This window comes from Punica granatum, chromosome 1 (assembly GCF_007655135.1).
Source record: "Punica granatum isolate Tunisia-2019 chromosome 1, ASM765513v2, whole genome shotgun sequence".
Classification (NCBI taxonomy): domain Eukaryota; kingdom Viridiplantae; phylum Streptophyta; class Magnoliopsida; order Myrtales; family Lythraceae; genus Punica; species Punica granatum.
The window spans coordinates 52835790-52852301 of NC_045127.1; the positions used below are offsets into that span (position 1 = coordinate 52835790).

The following is a 16512-nucleotide window of genomic DNA, read 5'->3' on the forward strand; positions in this document are numbered from 1 at the left end:
TTCGGTTTTTTAACTGAGATGGGTGCCTGAAGAATCTCTTGCAGTTGGTGATTGAACAGATGGATAAAATCTGTTTCATTCTAGATGAGGAATGATTTGTGTTTTTCCCTAATAAATGACGGAGAAGACAATTCTTTTTCGGTGGATAATTCTCTTTGTAATAGATTCAAGAAATTCAGGAAACAGCAAATCCTAGCTGCTGGAGATTCCGAGATGATAAATACGGACATTGTCAACGAGCTCGACCTATGATCGTGAGTGATCTGAACGGATGGATACAGAGAAGGCTGCTTATAATTTCTTTTTCGAGGCGATAATGCAGTATTTTCCTTGATTGTATCAAAGGCCTCTGCTATCAGTCATCTTTTCGCCATTAACAGACAAAGGCAGCTGGTTTGTCATGTCTGCAAGTTCAGAAACGACCTCTTGGAAGACCATTTCTTAACAGCCCATCGATGAAGGAATGGGTGGATTTATTTCCCGATTTCTGCATCATTATCTCTTCCATAAGAGGGAAAAGGGATTTCATAGTCTCATCCAACATCCTGTGTTCTGTTTCTGTTCGAGTCATTTTTCTCCGAACTTGCCACATCAATGCGTGTATAACTGCAGGTTGTAAAAGGATTTGCAGCAAATAATCGAGATGAATTTTCACATAGCATCAAATTGACTTTATCATCGGGAGAACTTGTGATGTGACATGAGCTGACCCAGAAAGCATATTCAAGGAACATATTGACACGAAAAGGAGGAATCTTCCATGACAGTACATGCAGGTACACATCCGATACATCTACACCAGTTCTATAATTTGGTCTGCCCGTATCGTTATATCTATCCATATTTGGCAGGTGAATGTAACACGATCCACATAGTCTCAATGAGGGTCCGAAGATCAGAAAACTATCCTATACCAGTAAATTTTGCTTCTTAAGCATCTGGAAATGATAAATACAAAGCATGTGACTGATGTTTGCTGCAGTAAAATCTAGTATAGGATATAGATTCCAATCGATGTTTCTCCTTGTCTGTATAAACACAAGATTACATAGAGTTTTAACCAAATCTACTGATGAGGCAAATGGTTTGATGAGGGATTTTGAGAAATTTTGCTTTCTTATCCCGTTTTAATGATGCAAAGTTCGATAACTTTTTGGAGAAAGAGACTCTGAAAACGACTTGATGGTTGGAAGAAGATGACTATTAGTTACTGGACAAGACTTAAATGATTTATGGCCAATAAAGATGGTTCCGAAAACGGCCCCACAAAAGATTCCGTGATATTTTCTGGAGCGCCTGGTAATTATAATATATAAACTGCAGATCAAGTTTCTTATTCACCCAGAATTGAGCCAGAAGGAGAGTTTTGATTCTGGTTCAGACAAATGATCCACTAAACTTGATCTTGGCAGCAGTAATTTGATGAAATCTAGAGAAGTTGTGTGATCCTTACAGAAATCACATTCGAATTATTGGCACGGACAATATTTTGATGTCTGCAGAGGTTCCATGGTAGAAACTTGTTATGCAGACCAGATAAATTTCCATGAAGCTGCTGTATCATATACAAAGAAAAAGTGAATTGAATCAGCCACATGTAGCATGAAGATTTCTCCACATGGCAAAAGCAAATACACTCGAACAGGCCCGAATACAACCATAGCAAGGTTAACATCAACGTTGTCTCTTGTTCTGTCCTTTGCCACACATAATTCAAATGTGCCATCTAGATCGTTGTTTTCCTACCCTTTTCCTCTCTTAAAGATGTTCCTAACTCGTCAATGAAAGATAACATATCTAGTGGACCCTTGACATATTATCCGAAGTACGTGGTATTGGCCTTCTCACTACTCACTACGGAGAACATGTAAGAGCATGCCTGGTATTACCACTGCAATAGATCGTGCAGGTAATTTACAATCTGTCTTGTGAGGGTTACTGGTTCATAGAAGCTTGTACGTCTTCCATTGTTTGCCCCTTCGTTTCCGGTACCATTTTCACAACAAAGATTGTCCCGAACAAGCAGACACTCGCATAAAAGAAAAACACGCCTGAAGGGAATTAATTGGTCATTTACTTAAGCCTGAAATGAACTCCTGATGGGAAAGAGAAGAGAAGAAAAATTAATGACCTGCTGAGCTCCACAGGAAGAAACCATTGAAGGTATACGCCACGACCCATGAACCGCCCCAACTGACCAAGTTCACGATGCTGCTGGCTGAGCCCATCAGGTTTACAGGAAATATCTTCAGCGAAAGGAGAAACAAATGGAGTCATGCGAATACATGCCGTTACTGAAGTTGTGAAGTTATAAATTGTTAACAGACTAGACCTCAGATATTTAGCTAACCTCTGACATCATAACCCATGGTATCCCTCCCAGGCCTAGCGAATAAGATCCACCATACGCCTACATTAAATCAAGAGTTTAATAACAATTGTCACTTGCATCAGAGATGGTCCTTTCTCTGTTGCAACACTGAATGCATCATTCAAGTTCTAGCAAAACCGTTTCACCAAGGAACGCCAGAGTGGGAATAGCATTGCTCCACCGGTGAAGATCCTGCATATCACATTGGAAGCGGGGGCGGAAAATTTGACAAACAAACACAAGAAACCACGTATCAACAACATTACAACTTCTATTGTGACGAACCTGCAACAAGAATGAGAATCCTGTGAGGATATTGCCAAAGCATGATCCAAGGACTGCCACCTACATAGATGGAATTTATCGGCTTGAGTTCCAACTTGCCAGCTGTGACTTTGTGAAGCAAAAACGTGATTAGATGCTTGCTTCTGACCAGTAGTAGGGGTTGTCTTCCGAATTTGTCCATTAAGAATATAGCCAGGATGATTACTATCAGCTGCAGAAAAATATTCAACCTCACATTCATGCTAAATGGCAAAACCTCTTGGCTTGTCATAGAGGGAGTAATTAAGTGAGAACCTGAATTATGGCATGAGTTGTAGATCCAGCTGTGGCTGATGCACCTGCAATCAACCATACATTTCATTCCTAAACATTGCTGAGAACGCAAATGTTATCAATTTTGACACATTAATTATTACCCGCTTTCTCAAGAATTGAACTCAAGTAATATACATGTCCATTTAGTCCTGAGAACTGTTGCACAACCATCAATCCCACTCCAACCTAGACCAATGTCGTTTAAATGATAAAAAAGCAAGCCGTATCAATGGAATACTGAAAAAGTACGCATTATGGCTAAGCAGCCTCACAACAAGTGAACGTGCATATTTTTGCTGAAATAAGTCGAGGAATCAGTCCTGTGACAGCTCTTGAAGGCTTGCAGTATAGGCCTGACAAGGAAAAAAAAATATATATATATATAAACATGTTCATCCGTGGATAAATCAATCTTCACGAAGTGGGTTACTTCGATTTCGGCTGCTTCTTTAGAAATGTCAGCATTCCTTCCCCAAAGGCGCTGTAATGCACCTTCTGCCTCTTTCCGTCGACCCATATTTGCCTGCATAAATATCGCACTCATCAGTTTTATCCGACAAAGCCATTCCAAAGAGCATTACAAAACCTCAATTTAGCAGCAAATTAACTATGCCTTACCAGCCACCTAGGAGATTCAGGGACAAAAAAGAGACCTAGAAGCTGCAGTAGACATGGAGCCATTCCTGAAAGAACATACACAGAACATAAGCTCCAATTAACCAAACTACATCGATTCGTGTGATGCTCAAACTAAAATCCTAATGAACCATAATGCTACCTATTAGAGCCAACAACCGCCAGTACAGTACAGGACCAATGATGAACATGATCGATACACCGCAAGCCATTGTGAGCTGTTAAAAAAAAAAAAAGTAATGCAAGCAGTACATTTTGGGGCAAAAAAGAAAAGATAAGCTGAATTATGGTGCAAGTGCAAGAGAATGGGTTGAAAATGCCCAGAAATATCAATCGATGATTAGCGGTGCTTTTGTTTACCATATTAGCAGAAAGCAATGCTCCTCGCAGGTTTTTCGGAGAAATTTATGCCAAATAAACTGACCCCTGTTTTGAGCAGAGCAGAAACTTGTCACAACCTTACATTATACAAGACAATGCAGTTATTACTTTCTCACCGAGTAAGTAGCGACCCCTGCTCCAAATCCCAAAGACAGTCTTCCGATATCCAGCATCCGGGCATTCTTCCAGCAAGTGGGAGCGATTCGGTTTGAGCATAAGAAAGGTTTCAGTTCCTTGACTGATCGAATATGAATTAACTAGAAGAAAACCTTGGAACTGATTAAGGGACCTGTCAGAGTACCTGTGAGCAAAATATAAAAAGCCAACCAAGAAGGGATAGTACATCCGTTGCCCACATAGCCTGCATTACAAATATTAACCATGAAATCAGGAATTTTTTTGGTGGTTTGGATTTCATGAAATGTAAAAATGGATATAATAGAAACTTACACCCCTTCGTCCGATTAGATCAGCTATTTTCCCGCTGCACAATGCACCTATTAGTCCTCCTATTGTCAGTATCGATGCAAAAATCGAATACGGGAAATACGAGGAAACTTGAGGATAAGTGAAATGGAAGGAAGGATAGACGACACGACAGAAAAACTGGGTATATAGTGGAAACTCAGATGAGATGTTCAGTTGGAATCTATAAAGAGAATTTTCAGTACATCAGTAAGTAATCCCAAGAAACCAAAGAAGAGTGGAAAAACTGACTCTGTGAAGGTTACCTCTGCCAAAGACATATATATGATGAGCTTAATATCTTGGGACAATGCTGACTGGCAGTTGTCTTCAGCTACAACTAACATTTTCTAATTAGTGGCCGTACAATGGAAGAGGAAGTGATGATCGAACTGGCGGGACCTTCTACTGCTGATCCTGGCAAAGCTTCCCCGGTCCAGAGCGGCGTGCCAGAATTGGTACTGTAATTAAGCATATCTCATAGGTCGTGCATTATGTGTACGATGAGTTCTCGGAATAATTTGGGTCTTTTGAGAAATTCTTTTTGCCGAAAATTTATGAGGACCAAGAGAGCGATTCTGGGCCACCACAAAAAATTGCGTCCGAGATTGAAAATAATGAGGTCGGGTAATGCATATATATACAGTTACCGAAGATATATGCAATCTCAGTAGAATTTACCCCATGATCCATGATTGATGTTGCTGCAGTAATCTAGGAATAAGAAATATGAAGAACGTGACTGATGTTTTTGCAGTAATTAATATCTAGTACGGGATTGAGACTCCGAGAAATCATTCAATTTTGTCCTTGTCAGTATAAACCCGAGATTAAGTCCAGTTTTAAAACTGGCGAGGAACCAAATCTACTGATGAAGCAAATAGTTTTCTTTCCTCGTTTTACTGATGTGCAGAAAGCGACCCCAAAAATGACTTGATGACCGGAAGACGATGACTATTAGTTACTGGAAAGCACTTCAATGATTTGTGGCCAATAAAGCTGGTCTAGCTTGGGATGGCCCCATGAAAATTCCCAGGATATTTTCTGTTGCCGACTCCTTTCACGAATAGACAGAATCGCTACCAAACTATACTTTTCCCATTTCAGACTCGGGAATGAAAACTATCTTCTTATCAGAACAGCTTCTATATATAATTATTGACTTTGCGCTATATCCGATCCTCTCAGGTCCCGCCCTTCCTCGTTATCGAATTCCCACATGGCATTGTCAAGGTCACTAATCATCTCTTCTAAGTTCTAACTCATAATCTCTAACAGCCACGTTCTATTCTTCCTGAAACCCGCCTTATTAGCTTCGTGCTTGAATCATGGGTCTGTTGGAACAACAAAGTAAAGGCCCTTTCCATTCCATCACAGAAAAGATGTTATCAGTTACTGTTATTCCGCCTACGGAGAAGTTGATGCTTGTTTCACATAGAACCCAATTGCGATCAATGTACAAGTAATTAACTGTATCAATTCGATCCAAAGATTCAAGCATAAGAAAACAAATGCAGTGGTCGAATTGTTAATAAGTGGTTGTTACTCATCAGTTGTGGCGAGAAATGATTACTTTATGTACAGAAGTTCCCAATATGCAGAAGCCGCAAACCACAATGGCAGTGCTAAGGGGGCAGGGAGAGCGGTCAGTCCAGACTCAGTAAATACACCATTGCTGTTAGATTTTTGCCAATGGCATGCCAAACTATCCCTCTATGATATCATCTCAACTATATATATTTGCCGAAAACATGTACATGCATCTTGTATTGTTATGTTTGTTAGGATCAAAAGAGCTCTCATCTCTTGTAGTATTATGTGCTGTCTATTTCATCAATTGTTGTCGTCTTTACAGCAACATGTTTCTAGTGATCGAGGCCTGTATTTCTTCTAATGTTCGCCCCTTCGTCTCCGGCACGAGCTTCCCGATAAACACGACACTGATACCACATATCCCCGCATATATAAAAAATGTCCCTGGTAGAAGCAGTAAATTGAGTGACGTTATTGAGAAAAAAGAAAATCTGCAGATATGTGTGCATGTGTGCAGGAAGGTATGTGTATAAGATTGATCGGAGGGACTACCCGCTGAGCTCCATTCGAATAAGAAGTTGTAAGTGTAGGAAACTGCCCACGAGCCTAGCCAACTGACAAGATTCACCAGGCTTCCTGCTGATCCTTTGATGTTTATTGGAAATACCTGAGAACATAAATCATATGACAATTTCAGCAATTTTTCGGCAATTTTTGTTGACATGATTTAGTTTTTAACTTACCTCTGACATTATAACCCATGGTAATCCTCCCATGCCGAGCTCAAACGAACCCAAGAAAACCTGATTTTTTATGAAACGTCACATAGCGTGAGACATAACATTAGGAATTAAATTGCTTAAAGAACTCTGTTGATAAATTGGCATCTCACCAGTACACCGACAAGCACCAAGCTCGAAACAAGCTCCTTGGCAAAGTTAAGGTCCTGTAACAGAATCCCCAAATGATTCTTTCAGTGGCCACACACTCTTTTGCAAACCAACCAGAAAGAAATGAGAAGCCAAAACTGGAATAATTTTCAGATATTTTTTAAATATTTAGACCTGGAAGAAGAACGATAATCCCGTGAAGAGGCACCCCAGGCATGTTCCAGCTGCAGAAGTCTGCAAGAAAAGTAATAACAACTAATAAGTTTTCAAAACTTCAGAACCAGCTGTTCTGGGGCCAAAAGTGTGACATTCTCAGAGTCGAGAAGTGCGGTTGCAAATGTAATTAAAGTAGAGAAAGTGATGGCAAAAATTTCGTGCTATATCTTGTCCTGACCAGTAAAAGTGCTCGCCTTCCCAGCTTGTCTACCAGGACGACTCCTGAAGTTGTCCCTACAATCTGGGGAAAAGATCGATCTCCATCAGAAATGTACATATATTTCTTCACTCAACGGGAAGTTTCAAGTTAATAACCTGGACGACAGCCGCTATTATGTTTCCTATACTTGCCGAGAAACCTGTTTTTCAACCAAAAAAACAAAAAACAGGAGATTGAAGTTTATGTTCTGGTGATGTCCGCTGCTTTTGATTCGCTTGATGAACAGAATATTGTTTAGATTTTACCAGCAGCCTCAAAGATGGCACTTGTGTAAAATACAAATCCGTTGAGCCCTCCAAGCTGTTGGAAGATCATCAGTCCTATTCCCACCTAAAGAGATCCGGACAGCAAATTAACGAGCCATCAAGGACTAAAGGCACAAACTTCATAATAAATGTAGCAGTAACCCTCGCTCACCACCAAGGCATGAGCGTATTTCCGCTGGAAAAGTTCCATAATCCCCCCTTCAGACATGGAGTGGAGTTTTTCCGTGTATTCCTAAACATCAGCAAGCTCGTATAAGTCGATGTCTCAATGATAAGAGTTACTGATTATATTAACTAATAGCACCCAAATCCTACCATTATATCAGATGCCTCCTGAGAAATATCCGCGTTCTTCCCCCTAAGGCGTTGTAGAGAAGCCTTGAACTCCTTTTCTCGACCAACTTTTGCCTGCAAATTCACCATTTGTAGCATATTATGTTAACGTTTTAATTCTGACATTTCACATTATGAAAACTTCAGGAAAACCTCTACTGCAGAATAAGTAATTACATTTGATAAACATACCAGCCACCGAGGAGACTCGGGAATGAAAAATAGGCCTATCACCTGTATCAAGCTTGGAATAGTTCCTGAAATGGGCGACAGTTAAAACCACTTTTCCCCTGAACTAATGAATATTGAAATTATGGAAGAGCAGAAGAAAATTAATCACCTATTGCTGCTAAGACGCGCCAACCTACGAGCGAGCCGATGAGATACATGATTGCTTTGCCAATACCTATCATCAACTGCATCGGGTATATATATAAGCTCTCAGGATATGAGACATTCTTTTTTTCTGTACGAGAAATCTTAGTCCCGTCTACCTGATTGAGAGACGTAAATCCTCCACGGACATTCTTTGGTGTTATTTCTGCAACATAGACTGGTACCTGTAAGGTACCGAGATTTCACTCCAGCACTTATAGGATAAATTAGCAACCACAAAATTGAAATCTTATCTTTAAAATAAAAAAATACCACATAAGATAGAAGCCCGATTCCACATCCACCTAACAGTCTGCCGAGGTCGAGGCACAAGGCATTCTGTAACAATTACCGGAATAATAATATTATTGCTACTGGTAATGAAAAACAGGGTAAACATTTTTCATCACATGGTTGTAAGCCTCATAAGATTTAGATTTGAGAGAAGAATCGAATTATATTCTTCTTCTTTCTCCGATTGATGTTGCAGTAAGGGTATACAAGAGGGAACCTTTGCAAAGATTATTGCCAGCCAACCAGTTATGCAGAGCGTCTCGGCCACCCACATAGCCTGTTCACCGAGATCAACCGTCAGAAGTCCATTAACATTTCTGCAGTGACTAATTTAAGTAGTTGGCGATGATCGAGTTATTTACTCACGCCTCTCCGGCCAATGATATCTGCAATTCTTCCACTCAGTACCGCTCCGAACATGGCCCCAATAGTCAATGCCGATCCGAACACCGAATACTACATAGTATAAAGAACTGGATTATAAAACGATTATTTTAGGCCAAATAACTTGTGATTGTCCTCTTAACCCGTCCATCATAGGTTAAGACTGAGGAGATATGCTGTAGCTATCCCAAACATTAATTTCGAGCGGTCCCATAAGTTCATAGAAACTGCAAGTAATCTTTCCAAAGTAGGCTCGCAATTTATTGTGTTAGGTGAAGGACATGTTTCATGTGCAAGAAATTTGTTCGTCTTTATTATAAAAACAGATGGATGATCGGAGCATGGTTAAATCTCTATGCCGACCTTGTTCATTTTTCATGACGGGAAATCCCGACCCATACTACAGTCCCACTGGGCTGAACTCGTGAATTCATATAGTATTTGCCCGATTTACCTCAACAAGAGAGAGGCCTAGTTCGTTTACGATTCCAGTCTCAGCAGGAGATGAGTAACCCAGCTGCAAAGAAAACCACCACAACCAGCAGTCGGATTAGCTAATTACATGGCTGATTTAGAAAATACAAGTGCTTCAATAATCAGATAAACATGGCCAAACCACGATGAACTTTAATCAGCCGTTGGAATTCATCCCCAAATACAGACAACAAAATAAACGAAATGGAAGTTAAACCTCAAGAACAGGTTGGAAATCCCAATTTCTGCATCCTTAATTCGAATATGGCAGTAAAATTATGAACAACTCTGTTTCTCTTGAAAAATGGTAGTGCAGTCAAATTTGTCAAAGTCCCCAACTGGAGAGCTGCCAAAAAATAAAACAATAAATCTATAAACTGAAAATCGACAAGTCTGTGAGAAACCGAAAATTGAGTGCAGCTCCTCCTGTCACACCTGTACACACTTGGTCGGGACTCGAGCATTTTCGAGCTTTTCATTTCCTAATATGCCACTTCTGACTTTATGTTTGGTCGTTCACAGACATAAACGTGCCAAAGAGATTCTTAGTCCCTCCAGGAAAGCAAACATATATCTCGATGGATCATTCAGACCATGTCATACTTTTTTCACTGGTTAAAATATCTAATTACTTTGGCGATCAAGAATGGCTGATCAATAAATTAGTGCACGCCCCAGTTGAGTCAAAGCTTTTGGATAAGTTGATGGCAGTATTAGAAGTATTGTAGAAATCCATTGATCAGGCCCGAAAGTAACAGAAGATATATCAGGGGTGTGCACTCACCGCATTCCCGAAAGCGTAAGAGCCGCAGACGGCAATCAAAGTGCTGACAAGGACAAGGGAGTTGCCAGAACAACCGCCGTCGCATGCAGCAGCGTCACCAAGATGTTCATCACCGTTGGAAATCAGCAGAGGCTCCGTTGCCGCTGGTTCTATGCGTACAGCTCTTAGTCCTGAGGGTGCTTCTTCTTCCACAGCCATTTCCTTTGCCAATTAAACTTTTCCCCCAGTCAATGAGAGGAGAGAAGAAAGAATGCATACTTATTACTAATACCAACAGGAGATTGGAATCTTTGATTATTATTATTATTATTATTATTTTAATTGATCAATTAATTCGATATGGATTTTCTAGCAGGCCATAATCTCCAAGTGAAGTAACATAACGTCAATGGCATTTTCTGTTTGGTGGTCGAAGTGAGTGTGCGACTTTGATTGATTGTCCACAAAGTAATTTTTATTTGAGGAAAGTTCCTCCGTCCGGGCCCAGGCTGGACCGTCTAGATTTTCCGGGGATGGATGGGTTATTAGGTCGATTACCAGCTTTGGCAAGGGGTGTCCGGTGCCCCATCGTACCGCCTGGAAACGGGCCCCTGAAGGGTCTGGTCCCAGGCTGCCAAAATCTCCTTTGATGAGGGGAAGAGCACCAGAGCTGTCTCGCTATGATACATGCAGTGCATCGCGTTCCACGTTCAAGGATTCCGCTCTTTAACACTTCTTGATTTGCGAGGACCCCGGTTTGCAAACACGATAAGAATTAATTACACCTGAAATTCATTCAACAGAAATGTTCGAGACAAGAGTCCCTGCTATGTTCCTTAACAAAAATCAAAATCTGGAAATTAGTATAAGCCAAAATCAATCTGTTTACAGTCTGACAGAATTGTAGGAAACCTTAGACGTGGCTAAACAAACAGGACGAACGAAAAAGGGATAGAACAAATTCTAGAATTTCTAGTAGATAGATATTATGAGACCCACAGAATATAGATGTCCTTAACATGAAATTCGGGTTGTCTGCTTCTTGTTTTGCGTACCGCGAAAACCAGTGTGTTTGATTTTAGAGTTAAGTAGATTTCAATTTTGATTTTAATTGGGTTGTAATTATTGTATTGTTGAATTATGAGAAAAAATGTGAAAAAGTAATGAATTAGTTGAAAGAATTTAGTATTAAAAATTGAATTGAATTTTTTAAAAAATTAAAGAAATGGAAAAAAATAATAATTGTGTTGTTGACTTTTGTTGTGTAGTAAGTAGAGTTAAAGTTAGAATTGAAATTCTAAAAATCGATCCTAAAACCAAACGGGCTAGGGTCAAAGCCATCGTTTGAAAATCAGTCAAGGTTTAGAGCCATTGGATCTCTTAATTTTGATCCAACAATTGAGATTGCAGACCGGCTAAACAAGTAGGCCCCCCACCCTCACCCCAACACACCCCTCCAAAAATAAACGGCCCCTCTACCTTTCTCTCCCTCAATCTCATCTTCTTCCAGCCTCCATATTCTCCGAGAGGAAACTATCATTGTCAGTCCTCTACTTTCACCGAGCCACCACTTAAATCTCTCGTCAATTTTTGCCATCAATTTGGCTTACACGTTGGGGTTCCGTCGATCAATTTGGTTCGTGCTGTCAATGCCACTAACGGATATTTGATGCGACTGTCTTATTGGACAATATGATGTCAAAAAAATAATTTTTTTAATCTAAATTTCCAAAACGACATCATTTTGACAATTTTTTGAAAAAGATAATTATTACCGCTATTATTTTTTTATGTTTCTTTTACGCTGAGGGAAGAGGAAACAATCACTGTTATCCTTTTACTTTCCTCGAGCCACCACTTTAGTCCCTCATCAATTTTTGCCACTAATTTGGTCCAAACGTTGGGGTTCCGTCTATTGAGGGGGCAGCGGCAGGCCACTCGAGCTCTAGCAGCATCTTCGGCACGGCTTCATCACCTCGACGACCACCTTGACGACCTCCTCCCATCTCCTTCGACGGGGCTCCGACCAAGCCATCCTCCCTCTCTCTCTCTCTCTCTCTCTTCAGGTTCGGTTCCACCCAGTATATCGCTGCCACAATGGACTTCGCACCTTCGAGCTAGCACCCAATCAATGGTTTTTGGGGGAAGTCGATGATTCATGAATCGTCCATTCAAATATATTCATGGATTGGAAAATTTTTTCACTAACAAAAAGAAAAATGCAGGATATTACTCCTGACGACATTCATTAGAGTCGTGAATAAGGTATTGCACCCCTTTCTTGATAATTTTGTGGTTGTTTAGTTCAGAAATTAGTTGCTATGTGGGGGGGGGGGGCTATTGTAGAGGAACAATATGATCTTGGACTAGCCCCCTTTGGAACCGACGGTGACGAAGGTTACCGAGAAAGGACGTTCGTTTTGTAAAATAGGAGGCATTGTTACTGAGCATACAAGGAAGCTCTTAACAGAGCCTACCTCGAAGTTGGGCAGAGGGATAGCTGAATTAGAGGAAAACAGAGCGCTAGGTTCTAGGAAGCCTGAACTGGACCCCTAGTTTAGCCTCTTGTCTAACTCTAACGACTAGCCTCAATTTCCCTTACTTGAGAGTTATAGCGAGTTTCAAGTTGCCTCTTCAATCCCTTTTCGATGTTCCTCCATCGTAGCAGCTCAGCCACAGGCCCCTCCGAGCAGCATCCTTCTCTCCAATGAGCTGATGCATCTCTTCCTTCAATCAACATCATCACCTTCAACGAAAGAGTAAAACAAAGGGATTCGGGAACGGGGGGAGACTGGCTGGGGCCTCCCCGGCCGACCGCTGCCCCCTTGATAGACGGAACCCCAACGTTTGGGCCAAATTAGTAGCAAAAGTTGATGAGGGACTAAAGTGGTGGCTCGAGGAAAGTAAAAGGATGACAGTGACTGTTTCCACTTCCCTCAATGTAAAAGAAACATAAAAAAAATGACAACGGTAATAATTAATTTTTTTAGAAAATTGTCAAAACGACATCGTTTTGAAAATTCAAATTAACAAATTATTTTTTTGACACCATTTTGTCCAAAAGGCGGCCACATCAAACATCCGTTAGTGGCATTGACGGTAGGGACCAAATTGATCGACGAAACCTCCACGTGTAAGCCAAATTGATGGTAAAAATTGACAAAGGGCTTAAGTGGTGGCTTGATGAAAGTAGATGGATGATAGTGATAGTTTCCTTTATTCTCCAACCAGTCCACAGCTCCGACGAGCTTCACATGGAGGCATTGAGCTGCTCAACTTTGCCTCTACCCTTGCTTGATTTTGGCATCGAGCTTTTCCCAGGCCCGATTCTGCATATTCTCTCTCTTACTCCTGAGATCTCTTGCTCGACCTCTGATGGCCAAGTTACTAGCAGGTGCTCTTCGATTCCGTTTTGACTGCAAGAGCCATACTCCTCCTCTACAACCTGGAGAATAGGTGTGTCCCTCACTGTTGCTAGGTTTTGTGTGCTGCCGGAGATGAAGCCCTCATTGGAAAAGCTTAGCTTTGGTGGTTACGGCACTCCACCGTAGTGATACCAAGGAGAAATTGGAAGTCGTCCCATGGGCTCAAATAGATGAGCTTGCCCAAGCCTCGAAGGTACTCCATTTCCTTGTTTCACCGCATTATATGTGCCCAAGCTTGATACTTCAGTTTCACTTGCTCTATAATCAAGGGAGTTTTTACTGTATTAGCTTAACAGATCACCACTTGATGCTCTGGATGCAATCATTCATTGATTATGCCTAATTCTTGCGTTTTTATTGTAAACTCTTTCTCTTTCATTCTCTAACTACCATGCGTTGTCCTTCAATTCCACTGTTGAAATTCCCTTGCTCTATCAGTACCCTTGTCCTTCGTACTCTTTGCATTTTGTATTAACTTAAAATTGTCTTCTATAACATTGTGCTTCTGAGGATTTTATATGCATTTTGAAAGGTTTACTTGATTGATTATTCAGTGTAGTTAATTGTGCTCAAATGGTTATGCCGATGCAAGTTGATCTTTTGAGTGATATAATAATTTATGCATAAAGCTTTCTTAGGCGATGTGTGTCGCGGGCTCGCAGCACTTACTTCACTACTTTGGGATGATTCCTGAACGTATCCCTTCTACTAGCGTATCGATTTTTATTCAAAATGAGACAAGTATCTATCTTTTTCATGGTTATGATGAACCAAGGGATTGATGGATACCTAATCACAGGCATGGTCTTGATTGATTAATGGTAATTTTGAATTTTGGAGCCTCATTTACTTCTTAGTTCTTCCATTCTGACTTTTGACAAGAATACTGGGTATATGCTTTTAGGGCACAAACAATCAACTAGAACTATTGGAGAAGATGAACTTGAAAGTTGCCAAAGAGTACGAAGAATTTGGAGATGTCACTTCAGGATTAAGGGTATTTGTGGAGCAACTGAAATCAAAATAAGGTAACTTTGATGAGTATTTATAGCGAATTGATGTAATCGAGCAGTAAGTAGCGAAATTTTGTCTTCTTTTTCTTTTTTTTTTTATCATGTCAAGTAGTATTAAGTTAAAGACAATTTTGTTAATTCCATCGGTCTTCTCTTTGGTGCTGGAAAACATGTCTCCAGCCGCTTATACTCTACCTTCTTCTAATGAAGAAGAAAAAATTGGATGTTCGGGTTTGCATACTATTTGCTTCGTTTTAACAAAATGCATATATGTCCTTATTAGATCCATTGACGTGCAATTTGATCGGAACGTATATGCCCTTATCAGTTATGTGCACAAATCGTCAAGTAATATGTCGTGATATCCCGATGCCATTCACAGGGCCATCTCCCTTGACAACCGGAAATCTCCAACTGAGGAGACTTGTATGCATATATATATATATATATATATGTATGTATGTATGTATATATGTACGTACGTATCCGATAATAAAATAATAGCATTCGAAATGTGTGGATGAATATATGGACTAGCTGACCTCGATGACAATTGACTGTCCTGGAAGTCTGTATTGTGAGTTCTGAGCCATTGACCGACCTCAAGGACAATCAACTGTAGGTGAGAATAGCAGTCGACTGTTATCAAAATTAGCAACTCGTGTTCTCTGTTATTAAGCTGTGAGGAGCATGTCATGTATCCAACTATTGGTGGGCACAATGTATGTTATACGCATACCTTATCCTCCAATTTGAAAATGGGTTATTTATGTAGTACGAAGGAAAACGTCGTATAAAGGAAAACGTCCAAGTCTCAAAGAACATTTTATCCAAAGCCTTTGCTGTCTCGAGATAGATCTGTACCATGAAAATCGTTTCTTCTGACAATTCCTAAAGCCAACCCACTAACCTCAAGGACAGTTGACTGCATATGAGAATGAGAGTCTACAGTTTTAACAACCTGTGTTCTCTATTATTTGAGTGTATTTTATGGATCTAATTGTTTGTGCACACAATGTTTGTAGTATGTGTACATAGTCCTTCAATCTGAAAATGGGAGATTTTGGCTTGTTCATAAGTGCATGAGTTTCATTCTGATGTTATCTTTCGAGCAATCTCCATTACTCGTAATCCCCTAATCTAGTTGAATTGATTTAAATTTAACTTTTTGCATACATAAGTAGAAGATCGCGAACTAAAGGATTTGAAATCTGCATACATAAACCTATTATATGTAATTTCGTGAATAAATCTTGACTCTATGCAGTTGCCTGTATAATTAATTACCGGTTGACTTCAGATACGTTGTGTCATCCATCCTAGTGAATTTCAGAATTGAGTAATATAGCCATAACTTATACCGGTTCAAAAATAAATATAACTCGAAAGCTATATAAAGTAGGTCATGCACATCTTAATAATGACTTGACTTAGCAGCATTAGATGTTGGGCATACCTACTCAAATAATTGTACATAATATCCCAAAACAAGAATAAATAGTGGCTGAAGTTTGGAAAGCCATCCAAAGGCCGAGGTGGTCATTCATTATTTCACTAAATAAGAGAAAAGAGAAAGCCATATGTGCATGTTTGTAAAGTTAACCTTCAATATTGTTCCCAATTCATAAAATTATTGCAATTGTAGACCAGACAAAATGAGAAGACCTTCCTCAGCATCATATACCCTATATGTTCATCAGATTGCATTGTCATTGCCTGCTTTGCGTCGTTCGCATTTCTTGATGCCCAAGTTATCAACCCTATGCATCAACCATTTTGACAAAATTTTCTTGCTTCCTCTCCTTTCCTTTAAATCGAGTGAGCCCATCCGCCACTTAGCTCCTCTATTTGAGAACACCCATCAACCACCGAA

The 16512-nt window shown here is 40.1% G+C and overlaps 2 protein-coding genes and 1 long non-coding RNA gene across 11 annotated transcripts; 1 reads left to right on the forward strand and 2 right to left on the reverse strand.

The window, feature by feature from the left end:
• Positions 1-1306: 1306 nt before the first annotated feature.
• On the reverse strand, positions 1307-4729 carry LOC116192638 (sugar transporter ERD6-like 5). 9 transcript variants are annotated; one of them, XM_031521257.1, is made up of 14 exons: positions 4439-4727; positions 4290-4349; positions 4105-4170; positions 3968-4033; positions 3750-3825; positions 3590-3654; positions 3402-3494; positions 3073-3157; positions 2951-2994; positions 2805-2867; positions 2518-2716; positions 2351-2410; positions 2132-2246; positions 1307-2051 (listed from the first exon to the last, which is right to left on the reverse strand). In XM_031521257.1, exons 4-14 carry the CDS (start codon positions 3968-3970, stop codon positions 1886-1888), a joined length of 969 nt encoding a protein of 322 aa, XP_031377117.1. In that variant the 5' UTR covers positions 3971-4033; positions 4105-4170; positions 4290-4349; positions 4439-4727; the 3' UTR covers positions 1307-1885. The 9 variants fall into 9 exon arrangements, 8 of the variants coding, with proteins under 8 accessions (XP_031377117.1, XP_031377153.1, XP_031377111.1 ...); XM_031521293.1 differs by lacking the exon at positions 3073-3157 and adding an exon at positions 3244-3324 and having other exon boundaries at positions 2518-2867; positions 4439-4728; XM_031521251.1 differs by lacking the exon at positions 3073-3157 and having other exon boundaries at positions 2518-2656; positions 2756-2867; positions 3244-3494; positions 4439-4728.
• A 1226-nt stretch (positions 4730-5955) lies between these two features.
• LOC116192625 (sugar transporter ERD6-like 5) lies at positions 5956-10457 on the reverse strand. The gene is made up of 18 exons (XM_031521225.1): positions 10223-10457; positions 9419-9481; positions 8947-9036; positions 8798-8857; positions 8560-8625; positions 8406-8471; positions 8252-8327; positions 8104-8168; positions 7894-7986; positions 7730-7810; positions 7558-7642; positions 7408-7451; positions 7271-7333; positions 7051-7110; positions 6879-6932; positions 6730-6789; positions 6539-6653; positions 5956-6430 (listed from the first exon to the last, which is right to left on the reverse strand). Exons 1-18 carry the CDS (start codon positions 10418-10420, stop codon positions 6303-6305), a joined length of 1467 nt encoding a protein of 488 aa, XP_031377085.1. The 5' UTR covers positions 10421-10457; the 3' UTR covers positions 5956-6302.
• A 2963-nt stretch (positions 10458-13420) lies between these two features.
• On the forward strand, positions 13421-14923 carry LOC116195629. Its single transcript, XR_004154689.1, has 2 exons — positions 13421-13819; positions 14531-14923. It is a non-coding gene; the product is annotated as an uncharacterized LOC116195629 (long non-coding RNA).
• Positions 14924-16512: the final 1589 nt, after the last annotated feature.